This window comes from Pleuronectes platessa, chromosome 13 (genome assembly GCF_947347685.1).
Source record: "Pleuronectes platessa chromosome 13, fPlePla1.1, whole genome shotgun sequence".
NCBI classification, from domain to species: domain Eukaryota; kingdom Metazoa; phylum Chordata; class Actinopteri; order Pleuronectiformes; family Pleuronectidae; genus Pleuronectes; species Pleuronectes platessa.
In genome coordinates, this window is record NC_070638.1 from 24,928,261 (window position 1) to 24,941,866 (window position 13,606).

A 13,606-nucleotide genomic window follows, 5' to 3' on the forward strand; every position below is an offset into this window, starting at 1 on the left:
AATGTCTTTTTCAGCTCTCACAAACCCCTGTCCCTGTTGAGAATCACAGATGGTTACAACAAAAAATTTGGGAAACTACAAATTAGTGAAATATGTTCTACCAGTAGATAAAAACTGTAGAAAGGAGCCAAAATGACAAAGTTAGAGTAGTGAGAATGACATGACCTTTGTTGTACAGATGGAATTATTGCAGTCGAAAAGTATGTTGAGATCAATGTATCAAAACAAAGAGGAAACATGTTTTTTCTAAAATCATTCTGTCTCTAACAAAAGACCAGTTCTCTCTGCAGTTACGGTAAATACAAGTTAAAATTAAGCAGGTTTGCCAGGTCCATGGTTTTGCTGCAGATTTAGACTACTTTTGAAGCTTTTCTGTGGCTCTAATATGTTTTGTTTAGGGGTTGAGTATAAATGAAATTATTTATCGATACCAACCAAATCCTAAAGTGACTGTAGTCGAGATCAGTACGTACAAACTGTAGTTGATTGTCCATATTGGAAGTTTCAGCTGAAATAAGGATCATGCTTTAAAAAAACTCAATCACCTTGCTTTATGCATGCCAAGCTCAATATTGCCAAATTATAAGAATGATGAAAAAGAACTTAAAGTCGAATAAGAAAATGTATATTATTAATAGAAATGTCATAAACTCATACTAACATATAAAAGTCATGTTATTTTTTTCATAAAGAACCCTAAATAAAGGAACTATAATTTAATTTAACTGACTGTGGACTATAGTGGCATCCGAACTGGAAGGCGGATCATGATCTTGCTGGCTGCTGACCATAGACTATGATTGCATTAGGACTGCTTGACATATAGTATTGAAGTTATCCTTCAAAATGTTTACCCTCATCAATGCTGCTAAAAACTTTAATCTTGATGATGTTTTCCTAAACCTGACATCTATTGCACTTCTGTCCGTCCTTGGAGAGGGATCACTCACATGTGGTTCTCTCTGAGGTTTCTACGTATTTTTACCCTGTTAAAAGGGTTTTTAGTAGTTTTTCCTTACTCTTGCTGAGGGCTTAGGACAGAGGATGTCACACCAATGTTAAGCCCTATGAGACGAATTGTGATTTATGAATATTGGCTATACAAATTAAATTTGATCGATTGATTTAAACATTCTATTAAATGCGCATCACTTATTTTTTAATCAATTAAAATTGAACAGCAAACAACACCAATAAATGATTCATTCAGTAATTTATTTTTTTATTTGGGCACCTCAGGGAACAAACAGTACTTGCAGGTGAGAGACCATCATTATCGATAAACACATTGTCATACTCACAGTTGCTCTGGACTTTTTCTGTGCTTTTCGGATCATCTCTGTTCTATAGAGAGCAAACGGATTATGCGCAAGTTAACTAACCTGACCAGATTAGTTTAATCTGACAGGGACAGACTGCATTACCATTAACTACTGTGTGACAACTGCAGACCATAAGTTACACCTGTTTAGTTTATCTTTTTTTGCTTCAGGAAATCTTTTAAGGGATTTATTGGCAGGAATTGAATAGAAAATAATCTTGATGATGTTTTGATGAGTGTTCTTCATCTAATTTGCATAAATTGTTGTTTTCTTCACCTTAGAATGGGCCATTTATATTTAAATACTTTATATTTACATGGGAAGCGGGTCCTCTCTACGGGGGCCGCCATGTTTTACCCCATTTCACCCTATGGAGGTTATTTAAGGACCTTGGTTTTTAGAACTCAACAGTATAAACAGTTTATTGCTGGCACACAAAACATTAATGCTTGTCAGGGTTTCCCCCAGAAAACTTGCTAAGCCTGGTGGTAGGGCCGCTAGAGAAGCCGACCAGCGACCGACCGTGTTTTTGTAAAAAAAAAAAATGTTAAAAGTCGACAGGAATTTTGAAATTATGACAATTGCTATTGTAAGACATTTATTAACAATACTTATTAATATTACATAATACAGTTTACAAACACAAAAAATCATAAATAAAATAAAAATAAATATAATCAATTCGTTTTCAAGTAAAGTCTAAGTGAATCTAAAAAAACAAGCCATTTGTGGTCACATTTAAAAGTAAAATAAGTTAACATAAATAAAAAAGTGCAAACATGGCAAAGGAGGAACAGGGAACTCAGGGCCTGAAGAGGTATGCTGTGTGACCTCTTTTACTTATTGCAAGTGATCCGTCTCGGTTTCTGAAAGAACTCCTCCAGAGCCTTACTGTAGTCAAGATCAACCATAGAGGGACCATTTATTTTTATATGGAGGCAGGCAGTTAGGCTTTTCCCCCGCAGCCTGTTCCTGAGGTCTTTGGATTAAATCCGCTACTTCGATGTTTCCCATCGCGGCTCGCAGCAGGCTGCTCCGGCGCGCTAACATCCGACGTGCTAATATCCGACATGCTAACATCCGACGCGCTAACATCCGAAATGCTAACATCCGACGCGCTAACATCCGCGACAACTAGCTCTGGCTCTGTCTCATCGAGCCGCGGCTCGCTGGCGATGCTCTCCGCTTGGACTGGGGGTGAACGAGCGGCCTCATCGTCTCCTCCAGTGCTCCCCCGACTCCGGAAAAAGAAAGAGTCCAAGGTTTTTTTACCCTTTCTCCGTGACATGTCGCGTGAAAGTTGTTGCGAAAGTTGTTGCGTGGTAGAGACAGGTCGTGGTTTTGGAGGTTCAGGTGATGGAAAATACACCTGACCTCTTACCTTATGGGTTCACATACTGACCATAAGATGTCGCCATTGCGGTTTCAACTGTATCACCAGATGCGGTTAAAAGCGCAATGCCGTCTTTGGTATCATGTTTGTGGTGCATAACATAATTTTTTTTTTTTTAATAAATAAACAAGCGACGCTTAGCGTGGCGGGGGGAGGAGAAAAGCCTGGCGGCCCGCCAGGCCTATAAAGCACTGGGGGAAACCCTACTTGTATTACATTACATTACATTTCCTTCATCTGACGCTTTTATCCAAAGTTAGAGGTTTCCTTGCACAAGCTACTGCTTGCCTCCTGACAGGAAATAAAAAACAGGGTCCAATATTACATATTGCCTCCACTGGCTTCCTGTTCGTTACAGGATAGATTTTAAATGATATCGTTAAGTAAATCTCTGAATGGACTGGCACCTCCTTCATGTTCACACTCCAGTTAGAGAGCTAAGGTCAGCTACTCAGCTGCTCCTGGATTGCCTAAAACTAGGCTCATAACAGACGACATCGAGCCTTTGTAGTAGCCGCCACAAACTTGTGGAACAGCTTACCACTCCATAATCGATCTGACCCCTCTATCGCCTGCTCAAACCATGTCAAAAACACATTCTCTTTGGCCTCCTTTTCGAAGTGAGAACGTTTTTTAATCCCAGCAGATTTATTTAATAACATTTTTAATAGTATTTTCATATATCACGTATTGCTATTTTCTAGTTTTACTTTTTAATTTTTACTTCGGTCAACCAATCTGTTTTAAATGTTCTACATAAATAAAGATGACACTGACATTGGCACATATCCAAGCAAAATTGGTATTCTACAATGAAATATCCATATCTGAATCGATATTGAAACAATCCTGACCTTGTGAATCCGAAACAATTTGATTTCGGAAATCCATGGTGATAACCAGCCTTAGTTAATAAATTACCAAAGTATATGGGTAATGTCAAAACAAGGTGTTTTATCGCAGTGTTAAAAGGTGCAGTGAAAAATTATGGGTGCAACTATGGTAAAAGCATTTGTCTGGAGCCCTGATATGATATACACTCCTGATCAAAATCTTAAGACCATTTAAAAAATTGCATGAATTTGCATTTTGCACTGTTGGATCTTAGGAAGGTTCTAAGTAGAGCTTCAAAATGCAAAAAGAAGAAATGGGAACAAGAGACCAAAAGTTGTGAGCAGGCAATTTATTGAAAACAACAATTTAACTAAAATAGGCTGTTCATCAGCTGATCAAAAGTTTAAGACCACAGCCTTTAAAAGCCAAAATCTGTGCAAAAATGTGGATTCCATGTCATTTCCTGTCAAGTAATCACACTGTGAAGATCTCTTGATGGCAAAGGCAAAAAATCTCACCGTCTTAAGGATTGTTGAACTGCATAAACAAGGCCTCTCACAACGTGCCATCGCTGCTGAGGTTGGACGCAGTAAGACAATCATTTTGCATTTCTTAAAAGATCCTCAGGGTTATGGAACAAAAAAATCAAGTGGTAGACCCAAAAAAATCTCACCGGCGCTTAGCCGGAGGATCCGAATGGCTGTCCGTCAAGACACGGGACGATCCTCGTCCCAAATTAAGGCCATTACTGGTGCTGACTGTAGCCCAATAACCATCAGACGGCATCTGCGAAGAAAGGGCTTCAAAAACAAGAAACGTCTTCAAAGGCCACGTCTCCTTCAACGCCACAAAATTGCCAGTTTAGACTTTGCAAGGGAGCACCAAACATGGGACATTCAAAGGTGGAAGAAATTTTTATTCTCTGACGAGAACAAATTTAACCTTGATGGTCCTGATGGCTTCCAACGTTACTGGCATGACAAGGAGATGCCACCTGAGATGTTTTTTACGCGGCACAGTGGAGGGGGCACCATCATGATCTGGGGTGCTTTTTCCTTCAATGGAACAATGGAGCTCCAGGTTGTGCAGGGGCGTCAAACAGCAGCTGGCTATGTGGAGATGTTGCAGCGGGCATCCCTCATGACTGAGGGCCCTCGTCTGTGTGGTAACGACTGGGTTTTTCAGCAGGACAACGCTCCAATTCACAATGCCCGTTTGACCAAGACTTTTTTCCAGGAGAATAACATCACTCTTTTGGACCATCCTGCGTGTTCCCCTGATCTTAATCCAATTGAGAACATTTAGGGATGGATGGCAAGGGAAGTTTACAAAAATGGACTTCAGTTCCAGACAGTGGATGCCCTTCGTGAAGCCATCTTCACCACTTGGCGCAACATTCGCACTAGCATTTTGGAAACACTTGCATCAAGTATGCCAAAACGAATTTTTTAAGTGATCAACAATAATGGTGGAGCTACTCATTACTGAGTCAGTTTTTGACACTTTAATTTCTGTTTTAGGAGTTTTTTTTAGTTTTTTTAGCTGTGGTCTTAAACTTTTGATCAGCTGATGAACAGCCTACTTCAGTTAAATTGTTGTTTTCAATAAATTGCCTGCTCACAACTTTTGGTCTCTTGTTCCCATTTCTTTTTTTTGCATTTTGAAACTCTACTTAGAACCTTCCTAAGATTCAACAGTGCAAAATGCAAATTCATGCAATTTTTTAACTGGTCTTAAGATTTTGATAAGGAGTGTATGTGTAAATAATAAAGAATAATTTAATATGGCCCTTGAAGGATATGAAAATACGAAAAAGCATACAAGCAATTGTCAATAGATGATTTATGAGTCATAATGCAGGCCAACCAGAAACACTGAATGACCACTGAAGCACTTGCAAATCGGTGAGCATGAAATGCAGCATTCAAATCCAATGACAAGGTGGCACTGAGATTTATATTGTGGAACCAAAATGAGGACACCATATTCTCTGAACTCCACCTGAGCCTGGCACATCTAGAGGAGAAGAACACTCATTTGCGACTGCGAAACTTGGTAAGCAAATTGGGTCAACTGGCACTTAGTAACTGGCTACTGGACTCTCACTGATTGTTGGAAACATCTCCAACACCATATCTCTAAGCTGCAGCTACTGCAGTCCCTTGCTTTTTACCCTGATAACCCATGAATGCAGGCCATGTTCTGTGCAAACAGATCATGAAATAATAAAGGAAGAAATAATGATCTGACCCACAGAAGCAGGTGAAGCGAGTTGGGCTTTGCGCTAGGCTTACCCATAAAGACCAGTGCTCCCGAGTCTGTTCCACCGCCAACTCCAGGTCTCTCACCAAACATGATGGATAAGATCAGAATGATAATTATGCCTTATTGTGTGACTATTAACATAGAGACCTGGCTGAACAACAAGATCCTGAAATATCCTGCTGGCCTGTTTATAGAGCTGACCATACAAGGGACTCCAGGGAGAACTGAGGAGGAGTTGTTTGTCTTTATGTGAACAACAGCTTGTACACAGTCGCGATCATTGTTTACAAACACTGCTGCCCAGACCTAGAGCTCCTCACAGTAAGTTGCAATCCATTCTTTCTTCTAAGGGAATTCATAATAATAACAATTATGACGATAAACATTCCCCGACAAGCTAATGCTCAGACAGCCAGCACCTTGAAAGCTGCATGTCGACATCAGACAAACAGCTGAAGGCTCACTCAGATCGCTGATCACTGTACAAGGGGACTTCAGTCATGCATTCTCTCAAACTGGTCATGCCCAAACATCATAAAAATGCAGTTATACAGCAACAACAAAAGATTACCTCATCAGTATGGATCCTGCAAACCACTTTTTTTCACTCCTTCCAAAATAAATGCATTTGCTGGCTAGGCCCAGGTTTGAACAACAGAAGACAGTGGAAACACTACCGCTTTTGTCCACAGAGGCTCCAAAATCAACGAGCTCCTGGTCCCACACCCGTTTCGAATGAAAACATCTCATTTATCTGTTATCTGTTCGGTCGCCTGTAAACTTGCTAAAATGGTGCTGTTCTGATATCCAGGAAGCATTACCGGGAGTATCTGGTCAGCCTGATCAACAGCCACTCCATCGACCCTGCCCCCCTTTACAGCTCCAATGAGCTGCTACTTGCCTGCAGGCGGTACAAGGTAGACGACACCCGCAAGGATGGGGAGGATGGCTTCACCTTCTACAGCAGACTGCTCGAGGTGTGTGTGTGTGTGTGTGTGTGTGTGTGTGTGTGTGTGTGTGTGTGTGTGTGTGTGTGTGTGTGTGTAACTGTGTGTCTGTCTGTGTCAGTGTGTGTAGAGTGAGCTCCTTTTTGTAAGCGGTCTAATCAAGGGTCAAACCATAATAAGTTACTTCCAGGTTTTTTTCCAACACTAATATATAACTATTCTGTTTTGATAAATTAATTGATTAATTACAAAGTACAAAAAGACCCTTAAAAGTAAATGAGGAACTGATGTAAATAGCTTGTTTGTTATTATTAATACATAAATTGGTCTAACCATGAAATAAATATGCTCCATTTTATTTTATTTATAATATTTAATTTTGATATGTGCCACTAACCTTCCTTTGTGCTCTTTGCAGAAATTGATGGGTGAAGTACCGCTTGGCGACAAGGTGCCACGCAAAAAATGAATGCAAAATCATGGTTTCTCATTTCCTGTGGTTAGGTCGACTTTTTCACATCAAATTCAGCTACAAGATTCATAATGACAACTGTTTTTCCTGAAATGGTGTTAATACAGGATAGACGCATCTCTAGGCATACAAATGTCTTCTCCTCTGGACAGTGTTATTTTCTGTGCCATTTTAATTAGCGTTTGTGAAAGAAAACAGAACATAACAATATGGTTTAAATACCTTAGAGGCTTAATTCTCTCAAGTGAAAGCCTAGGAGATAAATTCATCGAAACACAAATTCCCACAAGCAGGGGTCTATGAATTTAGTCTTGATCTATGTGAGTCACCTGCCTCCGATGAGTCTCAACACGACTGATGTTAATTGTTTCATAAAGTTGGTTAGCAACTGGCTCAGAAAGCTCCACTTTACTGAACCAGCCGAGAACACATTCACATTAAAGACGCGCAAGCCAGTCACATCAACATGAACACATAGGTATAGATTATTTAATATGAGATAAATGATACCCCTGGAAACCTTCTTTGCTTGTTTGCAGCATATTATGAAACTGCTATTGAAACCAAGTGCAGTACACTTCAAGGTAAGAAAGCAGGCAAAGGTTGAGATGAAAGCAGCCCAATAAAGATGAGGTGGATATACCTTTTTTTCATCTACAGGCATCATCTCAGTGTTTCCTGAGATAGGATTTATTATGGGTGCCTAGCGGTGCGAGCACTACTATGCGCAATACATTGCACTCATATTGTTATTCCACAAAGTTTATTTATAACTGTTACTTGGCAGACTCCAGAGGTTTACATTAGTGATGATGTCACAGGTGAGACTTCTCTCTGACGACCTTTGTGTCAACCATGAATGGTGCCACTCCTGTTAGCTGATCCCCCTGCAGCTCCTCTGCAGGCATGTAACCGGCGTTAGTCTTTCTGTCTAGCAAACCTGCAAATTTATCTCAAAGTATTTTTGGTCTTCCAGAATTTGTCTTGTCTTCCACAGTTTTGTCTTCACTGTCATTTATTAACAACATTTTACACAGTGTAGCACTTTGATATATTTTAATGTCCTGATAAGATGCCCCAACCACCTTAAATAATTTACTCTCTTTACCCTGTGATCTCATTATATGGTACTACTCAAATTTTATGACCATTATTTTACCTCACAAATCCTCATTAATACCTTAATGGAAAACAAGTTCAAGACTTCTGTGTGTAATGAAAGTAGAAAGGTTCCCCAAACCTTTATATGTGCCACAATTAGTGTTTTAGTATTTTATTTATTTAATGAAATTAAAGATTGCACAGTTTAAAACAGTGGTATGTTTTAATTATTGTCTCTAATATGTCTCTTGCTTTTGTTACATGCCCCTTTATTATTAACTCTGGTGTTGTTTCTGTCAGGAGCTTGTAGGATGTTGATGTGATTGGCTCAATGGTCGGCAGGTGTTGAGCTGATCCTCGGAACTGAACATGCTGTTAGCAGTGCAGCACAGGTTACCATGGTGATCTATCTCCAGTTAAAAGTGAGCTAGCTTCTTGATACATAATACCTGAGATAAAACCAAAGATAGCTTGATCTCATGCATTAAATCTGTGTTTTTGCTGTACATTTTATGTTTTAATTATTGTGTCAAAAAAATGCTATAATAGTGCATATTTATACTTGATATGTGAGTATCGTATCAATTGGTACACACCTGGTATTACCTGGTGGTTTTTATGATCCGATCTCAAGTGGACATTTCTGAGTACAGGTATTAATGCATTCAAATAAGATAGTAATCCGATCACGCCAACGTGTCCGCATTGTTTTAACAGTGTGAAAGAAAATCCATCCTTGGCAACATAAGAAGGACCTTCTACATGGCTGCTGTCCTCTGAGCCGCTGCACTTTGAATCGAACATATTTTTTCTCTTCTCTTGGATTTGTTTATGCCACTGCCACAATATCAACACTAATCACCAGATAATCGTAAATGGTCTGTATGTATATAACGCTGTGCTTGTCTCGATGACCACTCAAAGCGCATTCACACATTCACACATAAATTCATAGAGTGCATCTATGGGAATCTATGGATTTGTGGTTTAGTTTTCAGGACACTTTGGCATGAGGATGAGGAAGACTGGGATCAAGCCACCAACCTTCTGTTTAGAGGACCACCCCTCTACCCCATTATTCACAGCCACCGACGTAATGATTTCTTTTATTCTTCATTTAATTGGTAAAATCTTACTTCACAGATTCACAAGAATCATTCAGACTGTCCTGACTAACCTCTCTTTCTTTCTTGCTCTTGCTGACACAAACACAAACACACACACACACACACATCTGTAGTCTCAGACTGGCCCAAAACAACATTTTGGTCAAAACTAACACAAATGACTTGGGGAAGTGAGCAATTTGTTATAGAATTTCTCAGGACATATGATAATACCAGGTGTGTACGGGCCCAGTAAAAAAGTTTTACAGTTGTTTATAGATAGGATTTTGTCTTGGATAGCATTAGATCCTGTGCTTGTGATAATATGCATCAGTATGATACTTGATGAATGTGAACTCATGTTAAACAGGTTTGTAGCTTGTTGATGTGTATTCCTTTGAATATGCTGTTATTCTGTGTTCTGTACTATGTCAAAATAAATGTCAATGGTTGACTTCTTTCAGTGCCATGTACTCGACTTGTCTGTTTCATTGTATTACATTTCAATGTGTTTGTTTGCTGCAGCTTGATGTCTAAAAGATTATCTCCTGGGTTAAAGGAATTTACTGGAAACAAACACGGTTGCATTTGCAGTCAGAATTTCTCACTTTACCCGATTGATGCACATTATCAATCAATCACTCAAATATTATATAGCCCATATCAATCAATCAATCAAATTTTATTTGTATAGCCCGTATTCACAAATTACAATTCATCTCATAGGGCTTTAACAGGGTGTGACATCCTCTGTCCTTAACCCTCAGCAAGAGTAAGGAAAAACTACTAAAAACCCTTTTAACAGGGAAAAAATACGTAGAAACCTCAGAGAGAGCCACATGTGAGGGATCCCTCTCCCAGGACGGACAGAAGTGCAATCGATGCCACGTGCAGGAAAACATCATCAAGATTAAAGTCTTCAAGATTAAAGATTAAAGTCTCTAGCAGCATTTGATGAGGGTAGACATCCCGAAGGACAACCCCAACATGACATGCCAAGCAGTCCCGCTGCAATCACAGTCCATGGTCAGCAACCATCCAGACCACGATCCACCATCCAGACCAGACGCCACTCCAGTCCTCAGTCACCGTCCACCGCCGCCCACCAGGACCCATCACGAGCCACCACCGCGGTCCACACTGGATCCAACACTGCGACCCCGGTGCGCGATCCACAAACCGCAATCCATGGTGCGGCCACAGAGGCCCTGGATCTGCGGGTGATAAAGCAAAGGGATTCCGGGGATAGGGATGGAGAAGAGGAAGGAGAAGCTGGAAAGAGAAGCTCCGTGTGTCATAAAATAGAAAAAGTTACGTTCTTTCGCACTAATTAGCTCTAACTATAAGCTTTATCAAAAAGGAAGGTTTTGAGCCTACTCTTAAATGAAAAGATGGTATCTGCCTCCCGAACTGAAAGTGGTAGATGATTCCACAGCCGAGGGGCTTGATGGCTGAAAGCTCTGGCTCCTACTCTACTTTTAGAGACTTTAGGGACGACAAGTAGGCTTGAATTCTGGGAGCGGAGTGCTCTAGTGGGTTTATAAGGTACTAACAGCTCTTTAAGGTAAAAAGGCGCTATATTATTAAGGGCCTTGAAGGTGAGGAGAAGAATTTTAAATTCTATTCTAGATTTAACTGGAAGCCAGTGTAGCGATGCTAATACTGGAGAAATGTGCTCTCTTCTCTTTGTTCTCGTCAGGACACGTGCTGCGGCATTTTGGACAAGCTGTAGAGTCTTTAACGACTCACTGCTGGATCCTGATAATAATGAATTACAATAGTCCAGTCTCGATGTAACAAAGGCGTGGACTAGTTTTTCTGCATCTTTTTGTAAAAGGACATTTCTAATTTTTGAAATATTACGCAAGTGGAAAAAAGCGGTTCTAGAAATTTTTTTTTAAGTGACTATTAAAGGATAAATCAGGATCGAAGATCACTCCCAAGTTCCTGACTGTTTCATTGGAAGCAAGGGCAATGTCGTCTAGCGCAGCTATATCATTAGATAATGTATCTCTAAGGTGTTTGGGGCCAAGTATTATAACCTCTGTTTTGTCTGAGTTTAATAAGAGAAAATTGCGGGTCATCCAGGTTTTTATGTCCTTGAGACGAAGTTTAGTTAATTGATTACTTTGTTCAGGTTTTATTGACAAATATAACTGGGTGTCATCCGCATAGCAGTGGAAATTTACCGAGTGTGTACTGATAATGTTTCCTAGTGGAAGCATATATAATGAGAATAAAATTGGGCCGAGCACAGAGCCCTGTGGAACCCCATGGTTAACTTTGGTGCGCACAGATGACTCATCATTAATTTGCACGAATTGGGAGCGATCAGAAAAATACGATTTAAACCAGTTAAGGGCGGTTCCATTAATGTTAATTAACTGTTTGAGTCTTTGTAATAAAATTTGATGGTCAATTGTGTCGAATGCTGCACTGAGATCTAACAGAACGAGGACAGACACAAGTCCCTGATCTGAGGCTATTAAAAGGTCATTAGTGACTTTTGCCAAGGCTGTCTCTGTACTATGATTGGCTCTAAACCCGACTGAAAGTCTTCATATATATTATTTTCCTGGAGAAACTCACACAGCTGATTGGCTACAACTTTTTCTAAGATTTGAGTAGGGGTTTGATGACAGCTATTTTAAAAGACTGTGGTACATAACCTGATGATAATGACAGATTGATAATGTTAAGTAACGAAGTATCAATTAGGGGCAGAATTTCTTTAAGTAATTTTGTAGGAATGGGATCTAAGATACAGGTTGTTGGTTTAGAACCTGAGATTATTTTGGTAAACTGATCACGGGTGATCAGAGAGAAGCTGTCTAAGAAATGGGTAAGATTCTCAGCCGTTTCTGAGATTTCTGTTGTTGTTAGGGTATTGGTGCCAATTGAGGGCAGGAGATGGTTGATTTTATTTCTAATAGTTTGAATTTTATCATTAAAAAAGGTCACAAAGATATTGCTATTTAGGGATCGAGGAATACTGGGTTCGGTGGAGGTGTGACTCTCTGTCAGCCTGGCTATAGTGCTGAAGAGAAACCTGGGGTTGTTTCTATTCTCTTCTATTACTTTTGAATAGTAGGCAAATCTTGCTTTGTTGAGAGCCTTTTTATATTCTTTAACACTATTCTTCCAGTCTATGAGATTTTCAGCACGGTCGCTGGAGCGCCACTTCCTTTCTAGTTTTCAATTTATTTCAATCCTCATTCTGTGCATGGTTATGAGCGTAAAGGTAGGTACATGGTAATAGTTAATGATTCTCATTTTTGTTGCCATATGCTGAATTAGATTCAGTGGGCGCAATGGTCCTTTAAGAGTGTTTTTTCTTTTCTCTCTTGCCCAGCTCCATATACTGTATGAGGCCACTCCATGCATGCCAGTTTCCCTACATACCACAAATGACACATATAGGTCACTGCCCTACCAGTGAATCATGAGTCTCTGGTGGGGTATTGGGGCAGAAAATAGTTCCCCCTAGTCCAAAGCTGTGCTACGAATTCTGAGATGGATTCCTTTTCCTTTCCTGGTTGCTCTGTCTATTGATTCGTCCCTTGTTGTTGGAGCGTCTATGGTGAAAGAGGCACAAATGTACTTTAATTGATGTTACTCTGGATAAGATATATTTATTGGAAGATTAAATTGAAATGAATTGAATGAAACTTATTAATCTTGTTTGAATATTAGTGCCTCTTTAAAAACCTAAAACAGCCAATAAGACCATGTCTGTGCTTAACCGCGAGGTCAGAGCGAAGGTTTATGCCAGTCATGCTGGAAAAGCTTATGTTTGAGCAAAGGAAGAGAAGGCAGAAGCGATGTAAGAGAGCCAGGCTATGTGCTAGGCTAAAGACTAGGCCAAAGGCTAAGCCGTATAGACTAGCGGTCCAGAGTCTGTTCGTAGGCAACCCCTGGTCTCGTACAAGATGGATGCGATCAGAATGATTAATTACTATAAATCCTGCAAACAGCTGTATGTGGTTTGGTTTGATATTGTCTCAGGTCAGAAAGAGAGGGGAATCATGGATTTCCCGTACCTGTATAAATGGAGCACTGCTCAAAAAACTTAAGGGAACACTTAAATCACATATCAGATCGTAAAGAACGAATTATTCAAGTTGAAAATATTTACTGATGTACATTGTATAATTTGTTGAGAACAA

At 39.8% G+C, this 13,606-nt stretch overlaps 1 protein-coding gene across 1 annotated transcript in view; it reads left to right on the forward strand.

Moving 5' to 3' along the window:
- Positions 1-7,230, forward strand: part of LOC128455044 (E3 ubiquitin-protein ligase RNF31) — a 68,709-nt gene extending 61,479 nt beyond the window's left edge. Inside the window, exons 23-24 of the mRNA XM_053438670.1 lie at positions 6,626-6,791; positions 7,180-7,230. Of these exons, the coding sequence (XP_053294645.1) occupies positions 6,626-6,791; positions 7,180-7,230 (217 nt within the window). The remainder of the gene's footprint in view (positions 1-6,625; positions 6,792-7,179) is intronic.
- The last annotated feature ends 6,376 nt before the right edge of the window (positions 7,231-13,606 follow it).